The sequence below is a fragment of the Ochotona curzoniae genome, unplaced genomic scaffold (genome assembly GCF_017591425.1).
Source record: "Ochotona curzoniae isolate NIBS_2020 unplaced genomic scaffold, NIBS_Ocur_1.0 patch258, whole genome shotgun sequence".
NCBI lineage: Eukaryota > Metazoa > Chordata > Mammalia > Lagomorpha > Ochotonidae > Ochotona > Ochotona curzoniae.
In genome coordinates this window covers 273,767-288,709 of record NW_024466815.1, presented here as the reverse complement: position 1 = coordinate 288,709, position 14,943 = coordinate 273,767, and the positions used below count along the sequence as shown (strand labels likewise).

Sequence of the window (14,943 nt, the reverse complement as noted above, 5' to 3'; positions counted from 1 at the left end):
AATCACCTAGGAAGCCTGATAAAAGTGAAGGTTTTTGGGCCTCATGTCCATGGCTCTGACTAAGTAGGTTTAAGACAGGGTTCTAGGAATCTTCCCCTCAACATACACACTAGGAAACTGATGCAGCAGGTGCAGAGACCACTTCTTAAGAAAACCTAGTCCTTCACAAAATGCTATCCTAGCACACTACAAGCAGCAAAGAACTACAGTTTACCCAAGGGCATTCTAGTCTAGCCCCATTCTTAGAATTTCATGCCTCCTTCATCCATAATATCCTATTGCAATATGACAGAAAATGCTAATACCTTTATTACTCCTTTGGAAGCCTTGGGTTTCTCATATAGAATGAGGTGATTCCTACACCTCCTGGAGTTGTTATAAAGACTAAAGGCAAAGGTGTATTTGTGCACAGCTAAGACATTCAGAAGGTGTTTTATTATTTTCATTAATTTTTAAATTTGGGACCCAGCATGATGGCTCAATTGACTACTCCCCCATCACCCCTTGTAAGTGCTGGAATCCTATACAGGTGCCAGTTCATGTCTGGCTGCTCTACTTTCCATGCAGCCCCCCACTTGTGGCCTGGCAAAGCAGTGGAAGATGGCTCAAAGCTTTGGGACCCTTCATCTGCGTGGGAGACCTGGAAGAGTCTCCTGGCTCCTGGCTTTGGATCGGCGCAGTTGTAGCTATTATGACCTTTTAGAGAGTGAACCAGTAGATGGAAGATCTTTCATTCTGTCTCTCCTTATCTCTGTAAGTCTCCTTTCCAATAAAAATAAATATTAAAACAATATTTGAAAGGCAGAGCAATTAAAGAGTAAGGAAAGAGAGTGAATGTGTTCTTCCGTCGGCTAGTTTATTACCTAAACAGCTGCAATCGCTGAGTCCAGAAGCTGGAGACTCTGTCCTGGTCTCTTACACAGGTGGCAGGATCTGAGCGCTTGAACCTCTTCTGTTGGCTGCTTTCTCAGGCACATCAGCATGGAGCTGGATGAGCAGTGGAGGAGTCAGGATACCAACTGGTGCTCCAGTATGGGGAACTGAAAGTATAAGCAGCAGCTTTAACCCACAACACTGTCCCTCTAGAAGGTTTTTAATTAACACGAGTTTATGATTCTTGCCTTCTGATTCCTAGGTCCTTGAACAGAGTAAGAGTGGCCGAGTCCCCCTCTTTTGGAACCCCATGGGTTTTTAAGCAACAGTTCTGAAGAGAAGCAGGGGAAATTTGAGGTGATGTCTTCTCCCAGACTTATTCCCCTGTGGAAGGATTTTAAAAGCCTTGTAAATGACACTATACAGAAAGGCAAGGTAAGGTCCATGTAAGACACACATTTAACTCACTAGCCTCTTTGGGGTGCCAGAGAATGGTCCATGGAAATAGGAAACAAGCCAGACAGACCACAAAGACAACAGTCACCTTAGTAGGAAGCAGCTCTTTTAATTCCCAATGAGTCTAATAGACTTGGTAGAAGGAAATGTTGATAGTGGGAGGTGAAAAGCAAACCTTCAGAGGAAGCAGTGCCAGGAAGATTTTCTGAAAGAGAAGGGGAAAAGCACCAGAAAGAACATTTGGCATCTTCAGTTTACTCTGGGGGGTTGGCTATGTGTACAAGGACCCCCTGATGTATGTACTCCACGGTCTATCATTGTGGGGCAATCTATATTGTACGTGTGCTGGTCCTCCATCAAACGTAAAGGCCAAACAGGGTATCCTAAGAACTTTAGTCAAGTTTTAAGTTTTTAGCACCATACTAACTTTTGGGACACTTCTTGATATTATAAGTATAAGGTGATGTACTTGCCTGGTGATTTTAAGATGTTGTGGCCTTTACAACACTAGTACTTTTCGAAGCAAGAGAAAATGTTAAATGACGGCTTTTTCTCTGTGGTCACAATGATGAAGTCTGCCCACATAGGACCTATGGGGGATTGGGTGCCTTACATTTTGATGGATCTCTTAAGTGCACATCAAGTGTTGATGTTCTAAAGGTAATAAGGTGTGCGCATGTGGGTGTAACAGAAGTCAGCCTTGGGATTGGAGGCATAACTCGTGGCACTGTTTCAGCTGCAACCTTTGTGGGTTTTATATTTGGTGCTTATGGGTCCTGGCCTCTTAGCTTATGCCATACCTCTCCTCAGAAACCTTCAGCTGATCCAAAGAATGACCTAGTTGTGTTGAGTGACAGGTCCCAGGTGCTGTTCAAAGAATCTCGCTATCCTCAGAATATGCCATTCATAAGCCATTACGTGAGTGACTCCTACTTCTTTGCTTCCCTTTCTTGGCTGACACCATCCACAAAAGAAATACAGGTAAAACTGCCATTCTACTCCTTTATAGTTTGGTTCATTTAGAGTGATGGGGGAAGGGGGGAAGGGGCAAGGAAAGACACACACACATACACGGAGGGAGAGAGAGAGAGATCTTCTATCTCCTGGTTCATTTCTCAGATGAGGAGTTAGGCCAGGCCAAAACCAGAGTCAAACTCTTCATCTAGGTCTCCCACGTGGGTGGTAGGACTTTATCCACTATGCTATCGCACAGGGCCCTCCACGTGGGTGGTAGGAACCCAAGTACTTGGGTTTGCTGCCTTGCAGGAATATTAGTAGAAAGCTGGATCAAAAATGGAGGTGGAACTCAATCCCAGGCACTCCAATATGTGGTGAGTGTATCCCGAGTGGTGGCTTAACATGCTGTACCACAATGCCTGCCTATTCTCCAGCCCTCAACCCAGACTGACAAAGATACAGCCTTTGAATAAATGTGGCCCAGAGGCAGGACTCGCCCCTCATTCTCTCTTCAGTGACAGCCTCTATTTTGAGTACACTGTGGTCCCTAAAGTAGGCAAAAGTTAGTGAAAGAGTCTTGAGCTTCCCATCTTGAATAATTTCTAACTCTCAGTAAAATTAGTGTAGTGTGTTCCAATTCCTCCTTAGCATAAGAGCAAGGAAAAGTAGCTAAATATTCAGTCCTTTCTTCCTCTTATTATCCTTTCTAAACAGTCCCCATCTTATTTTCTTCCAGGCTGTAGTATGGATGAAGAGCAAAACCGAAGACATGGTTGAGAAAAGAACCTTTTCTATGACTGAGCGACTGCCACCTATTCAGACCATGGTCCACACGGGTTCTTTTCACATCCTTGTGGCCTACTGTGGCGACCTGTTTCTGCGACTCTTTGGGGACCATTTTCGGGCATTCAAGCCCCTAGGCATAGTACCCTGCCGCTTCAACATCAGTTGCCTTTGTTATGACCCAGAAATGAAGATGCTTCTGTCTGGTGTCATGGGGGCAGTCATCACCTGGCTCATTGAGCGAAGCGGCAAGGGCCTCCAAATGCTCCACGTAATTTCCATGCCTAATGATGAGCTTATCCAGGACATCATGCTGAATGGCCCCAATGGCTCCCTCATAGCTCTCTGTGAAACTGTGGTAAGGGTCCTTGAACGCCAGAGCCAGGGTAAGCTGGCAGAGATAAGGAAATTCACTTCCACAACCAGGGGCTCCCCCATCACCTGCTGCTGCACCTGTTTCGATCAGGGCCTTCTGTACGCTGGACACAAGGCTGGCGAAATACAAGTGTGGAACCTCAACTGGGGTCAGTCCCTCCACAGTTTTAGGGCTCATTCCTTATCTGTGATATGTATCCACAGCCGGCCAGAGGCCCACACCCTGCTAACAGCTGGAAAGGAAGGCTTAATCAAAGAGTGGAACCTTACTTCAGGGAACCTACTTCGGCGGTTAGAACTGGGTGAGGAATTGCATCGACTTCAGTTTATTGATAACACAACTTTTTTCTGCCAAACCAACCACAGTTTTTCCTTGCGTTGCCTGCCCTGTTTCTATAGCCTCTTCAATGTCTGTGGATCCACTCCGCAGCAAGTGCGTCGGGTCCGCTGTGGAGAAAACTGGTATCGGATCCTGTGCACCACTGAGGATGGTTTGTTACACTTTGTGTCCCCAGTAACAGGGAATCTTCTGGTTCTCACCTGGCCCTTCTCAATCCTGGACCAAGCTGTGGATTGGGCTTATGACCCAGGTAAAGAGGAGCTCTTTGTGGCAACAGGCAGCTCAGAGGTTTTAGTATTTGACACAACCCGTTGCCCTTGCCCAGCCAAGTATCTCCTAGGCACCTCATCAGATTCCAAGGACTTTGTACAATGCCTGGCTTATGGACATTTCCATCTGGGCCGGGGACTAGAAGGACTAGTGTTCTCTGGGCACCAGAGTGGTGTAATAAGAGTTCTTTCTCAGCACAGCTGTGCCCGCATAGAGAAATTCATGCACTTTGGGGCTGTATTATCACTCTCCACAATGTCTGGAGGAATTTTGGGCGGCCGAGAAAACTCTTTGCTTTGTTCCTATGGAATGGATGACTACGTCCACCTATCAGAAACTGTGCTTGATGGGATTCGAGTACAGCTGAGGCCACTGGCTAGCATTCTCAGCAGCTGTCACCTTAAACACCTTATCCTCTTGCCCAAGTCTGTGGGCGCCATCACAGAGACTAACTGCCTGCGTCTCTGGAAGTTCCATGATTTTCTCTCCTCTGGGTCACAGGGGGGCTCAAAGTTCATAGAGACCCTCCCTCTGCACCAGTGTTCAATTATGTCCTTTGACGTTTGCCTGCCTTTGAGTGTTTTTGTTACAGGTGGTACTGACGGCTCTGTCCGGATTTGGGACTTTCACGGTAGACTCATAGCCATGTTGGACTCATCGCTGCATTTTGGCCCTATCTGCTTTGCAAATGACCGAGGGGATCTACTTGTAACCTTCAACCAGAGTCTTTATCTGGTATCCTGTTTAAAACTGTTTCCTCCCAACATTCTGTCTTGCTTTTCCCTTATGAGCATAACAGATGAAGTAGTAGAAACGCCTAAACCTTTCATGCCAAGCTTCTTCTTCTCCTTTGAGATCATGTTTGTGCCCAAATATGTCTACCTTGGACATGGGCAACAGGAATTAGTAGGTCTGGAGAGCCTTATCAACAAGCGTGCCATTGCCTTTGACCATTCCGTGCCACATGTGATAGAAGAAGATGATGAAGGGAGTCCGGTATTGCTGCGCACCCCCAAACATGATTCTACAGAAGGAGTAGCAGGTGACTGGAAGCAGGGGAGCCAACCTCACCAACCCCATTATGTAGTCCCGCCCCAACTCCAACTGACTAGCTGGGATGGACTCAATCCCTATCAGATATTGCGATGCTACTTTGGTCATGGGCGGGAATGGCTTCTTGCGCCTGACTGCTACATCCCCAACTCAGTGATCCGTGCCCGTCTTTGGCCAGAGGGCAGTCCAATATTCCTACAGTGTAGCCTGCATGCTCCCCAGCGGGAGCTGGAATGGGACAAGCCTCCACAATTCTTCTGGCATAGCAGGGTTAGAGCTTTAAGTGATGTACAATATCCAGAGGAGAAGGAAGATGAAGACTTCCTAGGCATGAGAATTTCCAAGGAGCCAACCTACAGTGTCCTTACAGACACAACTAACCGCAGTTGGCTGGGAAGAAAGATGAGTGAAATAGCTGTCAACAGCCTGATTGAGACAATCCTCAGCGTCATGATTCATGCTTCACCACTTAAGTACCAGTGCTGTGTTGGTGCCCTGCGCCAAATCTTTGCCTCTTATCAGGTATCGCCTTCCCTGCGCTCTGAGACAGCCCATCGGCTACTGGACGATACAACAAATTCCAACCCACAAATTCGAGAACTGGCTTGGGAAGGGCTCAAGTGTTTAGGAATGATTACTCATCTCTTTGCCTTGCCTCTGGCGCAAGGATTAATGGACAAGGACCAAAGAGTGAGAACTAAGGCCCTGGGCTTAATGGGTGACATTGGAGTTCACTCAAAGGCCTCACTTTTAGAGGTGATCCAGAAAAAAGAGACTTTCCGAGACATGCAGTAAGTTGTGACTGCCTCACTTCTTCACCGGCTTCTAATTTTCTTCCTCCTCCCCCTCCATTTTCCTTTTTTCCACTCGTCATTCCTTCCTAATCTTCTTTTTCATAGCTTTTTTCCAACTCTAAGTTATATTTGATGTTCCCCTCACTGCTCATTCCATTCTCCACTTCTTTGACTATTCCTACCATTTCACATTCATCCTTTTTCATATCCCTGCAGTGTCCCTGTACAGATCACACTTCATTCACTGTCTATCTTGGCTTCCTAAACTTTTTCTTTCTTCTTGGACATCATTTACTTCCATTTAATGCTGTACTTCTTCACTTTTCTGCTAAACCACCTGCCTATTCCACATTAGGTCTTTTTTCCCATTCTCTTTCACTCCTGTTTTTGTTATGATCCTTCCTCTCCTTTGATTTCCACAGGCTGGAGATGATAGGGGAGGAATCCCTGGACCATCTGCTAGGGATGCGGCCCACAGATCTCCAAATCCTTCAGGCTCAAGTGGAGCAGCGATTGAATGAGAACCTGACCTTGTCGGGAGATAAAAAGCCTGATTTCTCTTTAGAAGTCTCTAGGGCTTATGAAGCTATATACCTTCCCACACAACCTCACACACTTGGTGAAGAATCTGGCATGACCATCAAGCCCAGCAAAGCCCCAAAACGGGGCCGAGGAATGGGAAAAAAGCAGAGTATGTATGGGGTGATATGGTCCATGTCCTAGGGTTTCTTAAGAGGTAGGAGGACAATTAGGATTAAAAGAAGCCAAAAGTTACTGGGTGGGGAAAAAAAGAACAGTGGAAATATCATTGAAAAGAACTCTCTGGAGCCATCATTGTGGTGTATTGAGAAAAGCCACTGCCATGTGGATGTTGGTTTGAGTCCCAGCTGCTCTATTTCCAAACCAGATCCCTAATAATGTCCCTGGGAAAGAGCAGAAGATGGCCCAAGTACTTGGACTTCTGCACTCATATGGGAGACCCAGAAGCAGCTCTGGGATCCTGGCATCAGCCTGGCCTGGCCCTGGCCATGTGAACAAGTAGAGCGCACTCTCTTTCTCATCCCTTAAATAATTGTTTAAAAAAAGAATTCTCCTAACTCTCCTATTAAGGATCTACCCATTCTCATGAAGACTCTATTTGGGATGGGGGAAAGAGATGCTCAGACTAAAGCAAAAGCAAAGAGACTGCTTTTTTTTTTTTTTTAATGGAAGTTCTTCTTACCTCACTCTAGCCTTCTGTGCTTTTCTTATCCCCATCTCTTGATCTTCCCAGCAGCTCGGAAACTGTTGCGGAGTCTCAAGAAGAAAGAGGTAGACTTAAAACTGATGATCACAGAGCCCATAGACAAAGAGGTTGAAAGTGAGCTGAGTGAAGCTGCACCATTTGAGATCCTGGATGATGCATCCATTCATTCAAAAATGGCTTCTGTCAGCAGTATGAAGTTCTCAAGAGAGGCTGAATCCTCAGAGGAAGATCTCTCAAAGGATCACGTTGCCTCGACAATGAAGGTGCTAAAGAAAGTGCATGACAAAAAAGACAAGAAAGCAACAGGTCAAAAGCCAACAAAGGGGCACAAGAAGAAGAAAAAAGAAGACAAAGGCATAATCGAGGAATCTCAGCCTACTTTGGTAGAAAGACAAATTGTGAAAAAGGCTAAAGCTCAGGGACGGGGCATGAGTGGAGTGCCTGGCTACAAGAGGCCCCATGGACGTGGCTCATCGTGGCGGGATGACCTGTGTCGCCTTATGGTCCTGAGGGTATCTGAATCCCAAACAAAACTGTCAGAAGCTTTAAACACTGAGCTAGTGGCTAAGGCTAAGGAGATCTTGGCAGATCGGTTTCCCAGCTGGGAGCTCTTTCAGGAGCTATGTCCCGTATTGAAGAAAGAAAGCAAGGTTACAATGGAGGATCTTGACTGGGATGTAATCTGGCAAGAAGAGAAACCAAGGTTTATTCATGAAGAGATCATTAGTGAGGACATAGTGATCAGAGATGAGGAAGAGGAGCAAAAGAAAGAGGAGCAGATGGAAGAAAGTGCCCTGCAGGAGGAAACCAAGTTGATTCGCAAAAAAGGCAAGAAAAAGAAACTTGTTTTTGTAGAACCAGGTGACCTAACCAAAGGAAAACGAAAATCAAAGAAAGAAGAAAAGAAATTGTCTAAGGTGTCACCTAAACAGGAGAGGAAAGCAGTCCTGGAAGGGAGGAAGGCAGTCTGGGAAGAGGGGAAAGAAGTACAGGAAGGGGAGAGGGAAGTCCAGAAAGAGGGGAAAGAAATCCAGAAAGAGGGGAAAGAAATCCAGAAAGAGGGGAAAGAAGTCCAGAAAGAGCGCAAAGAAGTCCAGAAAGAGGACAAGGAAGTCCCAAAAGAGGACAAGAAATTCCAGAAAGAAGTGAAGGCAGATAAAAAGAGGAGGGAAATAACTGAACAAGAGGGAGAAATGTATAAGGAAATGGAGGAAATAGCTGTACCAGAAGAAATAGCTGAGGAAAAAGAAAGACCAATGACAGTTAGAAGGAAACCCACTTTCCCTGAGTGGAAGAATTTCTGGGATCAATGGAAAAAGGGCCAAAGTGAGAAGATATCCTCGGATGAATGGAGACGTCTTGAGAAAGAGGAGCAACAACAAGACAAGGAGGAAATATTCCCAGAAGAGGAGGAAACAAAGGATAGGGAAAAGAAGAAGAAATGGGACAAGTGGAAACGGACCTGGGAAGATGTGTTTTCATCCAGGCCCAAGGATCATAAAGGTGAAGAAAAGGAGCTGGAGAAAGAACTGTTTCAGAGATGGAAAGAAATGTCTAAGAAGTGGGAAGAAGAAGAGGAAGAGGAGGAGGAGGAAGAAGAAGAGGAAGAGGAAGAGGAAGAAGAAGAGGAAGAGGAAGAGGAAGAAAAACCAGCCACTGAAGAGCAGAGACAAATCCAGGAACAACGAAAACTGGCCATGAAAGAGAGAAAAAAAGCCCGCGCTGCAAGAAGATATGCCAAAGAAGGGAGGAAACTAGCTCAACAAAAAGAGAAACTCGCACAAGAAGAAAGAAAATTGGCCCAAGAAGAGAGAAAACTGGCCCGAGAGTTTTTGAAAACGATCCGAGGAGAGGGAAAAGTGGCCCAGGAAGAGAGGAAGACCGCTCAGAAAGAGGAAAAGCTGGCCCATAGACAAGTGATGATAAGCCATGAAGCAGAGCAACTGGCCCAGAAAATGAAGAGACTAGCAAAAAAAATGGAGACAGCGGCTCACAAGGAGGAGAAACTAGCAAAGAAAAGAGTTGATGTGGCCAAGGCAAAAGTAGTAATGGCCCAGAAACGTGAAACACTGTCCAAAAAGGAGAAAATCCTGGCACAGCAAGAAAAGAATTTGGCTGAGGAAATAGAGCAAATGGAATGGGAAACAGAAGAAATGGCTTGGAAAGAACAGGGACTGAATAAAGAAAAAGAAAAAGTGGCCAAGGAAAAGGAGAGACTGGCTCAGCAAGAGAAGACACTTAACAGGCAAGAAGAGAAACTGGCTAAGAAAGAGGAAAAAATGATCTTGGAAGAACAGCTGCTAAAAGAGGAAGAAGAAAAACTGGCCCACGACAAGGGGAAAAGCCCTCAGGATGTGGAAAAACTGGCCAAGAGAAGGGAACAGCTGAGTCAGAATAAAGAGAAACTGTTCAAGGAAAGGGAAAAATTGACCCAAGACAGGAAAGAGCTCACCATGAACAGGAACATCATGATGCAGAAAGAAGAGAATCTGGCTTGGGAAAAACAGAATCTGGTTCAAGATAAGGAAAGATTGGTTCCGAGTAAAGATAATCTCCACCGTCTCAAAGAAAACCTCCTGAAGACCAGAGAGCAGTTAATCCTGGCAAAGAAGAATCTGGAAATGTACGCACAGAAACTTGCTCAGGCAGAGGAGAGGCTAAATAAAGAAAGGGAGTCAGTGACCCAGATGAAGGAGCAACTGGTTAATACAGAGAAAAAACTGGCTCAGGTAGAGGGAAGTCTGGCTAAAAAACAGGAGGAACTGGCCCAGGAAAAAATCAAATTAGCTTTGGGGAAAACATCCACATTCCAAGAAAAGAAACTGCTCAGAGATGAACTGAATATTGCTAATGAACAAGAAGCCTTACACAAGGAAATGAAGAAAGTGGCCCAAGAGAAGTCGAGACTGACTAAGCAAATGGAAGTTCTGTTGAAGGGAGGAATTCCAAAACCCTCAAGACAGAAAAAACCATCTGAGGAGGAAATAAATCTAATTAAAAGGAAATTGTCACAAGAAGAGAAAATACTGACCTATCAAGATAGGATATTGGCCACAGAGGAGAAGAATGTTGCCAAGGGGAAACTGGAGTTTACCAGAGGACAGAGAATGTATGCCCAAGAAGAAAGGAAGTTAGCCAAAGCAGTAAGGGAGATGGCTAAAGAGAAAGGTGACATTTCTAAGGAACCAACAAAAGGTGGCACTTCAAAAGCCTTAAAGGCACTTCAAAAAGTAGTCAGTGATGAAAGAAAGCTAACCCAGCAAGAATTAAAAATGGCAAAGATAAAGAGGTCACTTTTTGTTAAGGAGAGCACATTGAACAAGGAACAAGATAGACTTGATGCCAAAGAATGGGATTTTTCCACGGATCAAGCAGACATGACCAAAAAAGAGAAAAAACTGGCCCAAAAGCAGAGAAAACTGACCAAGGAAATAAGAAAAATGATAAGCCAGGAGAAAAAAATTGCTGAGGAAGAAAACAGGTTGGCCAAAGAACACAGTGAAGTTCTTCAGGAGGGGGAGGAGGAAGAAGGATTAATGAAAGAACAAGAGGAAGAAGAAAAAGGAGAGGAGGAGGCAATCCACATCCTTAAAAAAAGGCAGAGAAAGCGCAAACGGCTACAAGGAGTTGCTACAACAAAGGGAAAGATCTCCAGTGAAGAGGACGAGTTAGGCATCGAAGAAAGCTTCTCTAAGGAGATGGAAAGGCTGTTAGGTGAAGTAGAGCAAGAGAGTTCCTCTGAGGAGGAGAAGGAGGGACAGGAAGAGGAGGAAGAGGAAGAAGAGGAGAAAGGGGAGGAGGAAGAAGAGGAGGAAGAGGAAGAAGAGGAAGAAGAGGAGGAAGAGGAAGAAGAGGAAGAAGAGGGGGAAGAGGATGTAGAGGAAGAGGGAGTGGAGGAGGAAGGGGTGGAGGAGGAGGAGGCAGAAGTAGAGGAGATGGAAGTAGAGGGGATGAAAGTAGAAGGGGCCGAAGGGAAGGAGGAAGGAAAATGGGGAAGGAAGGAAGAGAAATGGGGAGAGGAAGAAGCGAAACTGGGAGAGGAAGAAGGGAAACTGGGAGAGGAAGAAGGGAAACTGGGAGAGGAAGAAGGGAAACTGGGAAAGAAAGAAGGGAAACTGGGAGAGGAAGAAGGGAAACTGGGAGAGGAAGAAGGGAAACTGGGAGAGGAAGAAGGGAAACTGGGAGAGGAAGAAGGGAAACTGGGAGAGGAAGAAGGGAAACTGGGAGAGGACGAAGGGAAACTGGGAGAGGAAGAAGGGAAACTGGGGGAAGAGGAGGAGGAATTTCAGAAGGAAAAGAAAAGGAAGGCAAAGAAAAAGAAAGAAAAGGTGAAGAAACAAAAGAAAAAGGAGCAGCAAGAAGACGAATTATTCAAGGAGGAAGAAATGTCTGAGGAGGAAGAAAGTGTGAGTGAGCATGAGATGGAAACTTTAGATGTAATAAAAGAGGAGGAGGAAGAGGATAAAAGTTCACTGGAGGAAGGGGTACACAAGGAAAAGGAGATCCTAAAAAGGGAAAAACTACTGAAGTTTCCAGAAGAAAGTGGAATGGTCGTAAGGGGACGGGAAACAGCCCCTTCTACTGGAAAAACAGTCCCTGAGGTAAAAGGTACTGCTCTAAAAGTGGAAATTCTGAAAAGCCCTTTTAAGAAACCTATTTCAGTGGATTTAGAGATGGGAAGGAAGATGTCATCACCATTACCAGTAAAACACACATTCTGGGAAGACAAGGGCACAGAACTCGAGGCACCCATGACATTCTCAAGGATCAAGTTTTTGGACAAAGAAAGAGAACTGTTGGAAGAATATAAACCTGCACCTCTACATGTTTTGGATACGATTTTGGAGCCCCATGATGAAGGTTTAAAGACACCACTCATGACCCAGATAATCAGGAAGACCATGGAAACTCAGAAACTCCAACACAAGCCACCAGGTTCCAGGAGGAAGTGGCTTTTGCGACATCGTCCATCCCTGACAGTACAACCTAAAGGAAAATTGCCTTTTTCCAAAATCCTGACTGAGGAACAGCTTCCAGAGGTAAGTCTCTCAGATGCACAGTGGGTCCACCAAGTGCTAGAGCAGATGGAAGCAGGAGAGCAGCTTCCCAGGGATAGTTTTCACAGATTGTGTCAGCTCCTCAAAGACCTTACCTCAAAGGGAAGCTTAGAGTGGCTGCAGCTGGCCAAACTGGAAGCCATCGTGTACCATCATATACAGGCCATGGAGTCACAAAGCACGGGGATCTTAAAACCTAGTAAGGGGTTCCTAAGTCCAAAACATCTAAAGGTAATCCCTCCTATCAAAGCAAAGGAAAGGGAGGGTTGGCCAAAACCTTTAGATGTCCTGACATCAAAACCCCAACTAGTTACTAAGAGGGTATTTGATCCAAAAGCTCTCAACTGGCATCTTCTAGGAGAACCCTACAGAAGTGAGCGGGCACAAGAGCTATCTGACGCTGTTAAAGAGATGGATGTACAACATTTTTATCCGGCCGCAAGAGACACTCTTCCAAGCCCCTATACCTCTGTGGAAAAACAAACACTAGCACTGATGTTTCAGAAGGACTTTTGGGATCTGAAGGACAAGAGCAAGTTGCCCAAACTGCCCAAGTTGGAGAAGAAGCCACAGCCCATCTTACATAAAAAGGAAGAGCTGCCTCTCTGGGAGACATTTGTGGCACTGTACTACGTGTTGCGGATGCTGCAGCAGCGATATGCCCAGGACACTGCTGCCTGGATGGAACAGTTCAATCAACTCATGGACCTGTACCAACTCAAGTCTCCCCGAATCCGGAAGCTGTTACAGGACCTGCTACTGACAGAGGAACCTCAGACCCAAGAGATCACCTATAAAGAGGCACTAAACACCACGGATCTAGTTCCTGGGGAGCGGTTATTTTATCACCTTTTTTGTAGCAGCTCTCGTGTCCCTAGAAACCCTCCAGAGTTCCAGGATGTGATACCCCTTCCTGGACAGAACAATATCAGAACAATTCATGCCATGGGTATTGCCCATTACGGGATCTTGGAACTTGCCTGGAAGAGCCTGCCCCAAGCTGACATTCATCTAAACAAAGAATCGCCCCACATCATTGCTCCCACTCCCTGATCTCAGACTCACTAGTAGGAGCCCCAGTGGCACAGTCAGTTAGTGCATGGTACTTATGCAGACTGACCAGAAAATAGGATTTTTTTCATTCCTGACTCGAGAATGGTCACCAGAATCTAGACCTTCCTCTCTAGGGCCCACATCAAAGTGGGGCCAGGTCAAAGCCCTTTCTTTACCCTATTCTGGAAACTGGTTTCTATATATGGAATAAACTAGAGATTCTTGCTTGCAAAAAGCACTTTTATGTATCTCTTATCCCCAAATTCTGATCCTCAGGATGTAGCTGTGGAAACCAGATACATATTCCTGAGAGCAGGAAAACTTCCTAAAAGTTAGTGGTGTTCATCCTGTCAAGGCCTTAAGGCAGAAGCATTTACCCTTGTCTTCTGAGACTTCCTATTTACCACAGAGGCCAAGGACAATGAGATCTTTGTGTCTCAAAGTTCCCTCTTCCATATCAAACTACATTTCAAGCCATACAGAATGAGAGAGCTGAGGTCTGGGAGTAGCAAGCTTCAAAAAGGATGATTTGTCTAACAGCTGGTCATGGCAGCAGAAGAAAGTAAAATGCAGCTGAATCTGCAGCCTTGACCTGAGCAACATCTCCTTTTAAGCTTCTGTTTGTGTAGAAAAAAAAAGTGCACAAATTAAAAATATGAAACTTTTAAAAAGAGAATGTACATAGAGAAGGGGGAGGGAAGACTGTTGTGGGAGTGTGTTGCAGGTGACTCCTGAGGGATTCCCAATGACAAGGCCACGGTATTTGCAGGTAAGTAAGGGGACTGAGACCTGGCAGTTTGAAGGGGACAGGCTGAAGAACCTTTATGGGTGAGAGTGATGCAACAGCCTGAACTGGACTTGTTAGCATAGATCATTGCTGACCACAACTCACCAGCTCACACAAAAGCTAGGGTTGGGGATCTACCTTGCAGGACTAGACCACAGTACCTGATAATGAGTGTCAGAATAGGGGATGGGTAATGTTAGGCTGGGCCATGACTCTAACCAGCATGCGAAAGAACTGGGACCAGGGGTAAATTCTGTGGGGGATATGTGGGCCCAACCCTGTGGAATTTCAAGTCCCATTGGTTAGGTTAAGAGTTGGGGTTAGTGATGGGTTGAGCTAGACATGATCATGGAACCCATCTACACTCATGGGTCCTGGGACTGGGAATAGGCTGGGCAGGTCCAGGCTGTATCACCCGCATGTGCACCCTAAAACAGGGTGTAGGGTAGGCCAAGCCACAACATCTACCAGCTCAAAGACCAGGACGGAGAGGGCAGGCTACACAAGGTAAGGACCTACAGGCATGCATGAGATCTAGTTCTGCAGTGGGCTTGGTAGGGGAGCTTGGGACACTCCCCTAGTGGCCATAGCTCCCACTGGTGAGCACATGGCTCAGGCCTAGGTGTTGGACAGGCATGACAAAGTAGCTTCACCCATTGGCAAATGTGTGGGTTGGCTTTGAAAGGGGGCAGATTGGATAGAGCCAAGCAAACCTTAGCCCACCAACAAGTTCAGAAGTCGGGCTGGAGCGCAGGTCATGCTGGACTAGGCTATCATACCTACTGGTTTGTGTGAGTCAGGGATGAAAGCAGACTGGGTAGGGCCAGGTTGTAGGGCCACCAGTGAGAGTTGGGACTGGGGCCAGCCAAGCCAGGCCAGGCTACAACATCTGGAGGCAA

The 14,943-nt window shown here is 45.9% G+C and overlaps 1 protein-coding gene across 1 annotated transcript; it reads left to right on the top strand.

The window, feature by feature from the left end:
- Window positions 1-1,233: 1,233 nt before the first annotated feature.
- Window positions 1,234-13,257, top strand: LOC121166884 (WD repeat-containing protein 87-like). The gene is made up of 8 exons (XM_040996207.1): window positions 1,234-1,308; window positions 2,140-2,310; window positions 3,023-5,898; window positions 6,324-6,592; window positions 7,178-8,088; window positions 8,278-8,650; window positions 8,723-11,022; window positions 11,428-13,257. The coding sequence occupies exons 1-8, from the start codon at window positions 1,234-1,236 to the stop codon at window positions 13,255-13,257; spliced, it is 8,805 nt and encodes a 2,934-aa protein (XP_040852141.1).
- The last annotated feature ends 1,686 nt before the right edge of the window (window positions 13,258-14,943 follow it).

Coding starts and splice junctions, on each gene's coding strand:
- LOC121166884 (XM_040996207.1), top strand. CDS start 1,234: ATGTCTTCTCCCAGACTTATTCCCCTGTGGAAGGATTTTAAAAGCCTT. Junction 6,593..7,177: donor AGGAATGGGAAAAAAGCAGA/GTATGTATGGGG, acceptor TCTTCCCAGCAG/CTCGGAAACTGTTGCGGAGT. Junction 8,651..8,722: donor CAGGCCCAAGGATCATAAAG/GTGAAGAAAAGG, acceptor GGGAAGAAGAAG/AGGAAGAGGAGGAGGAGGAA.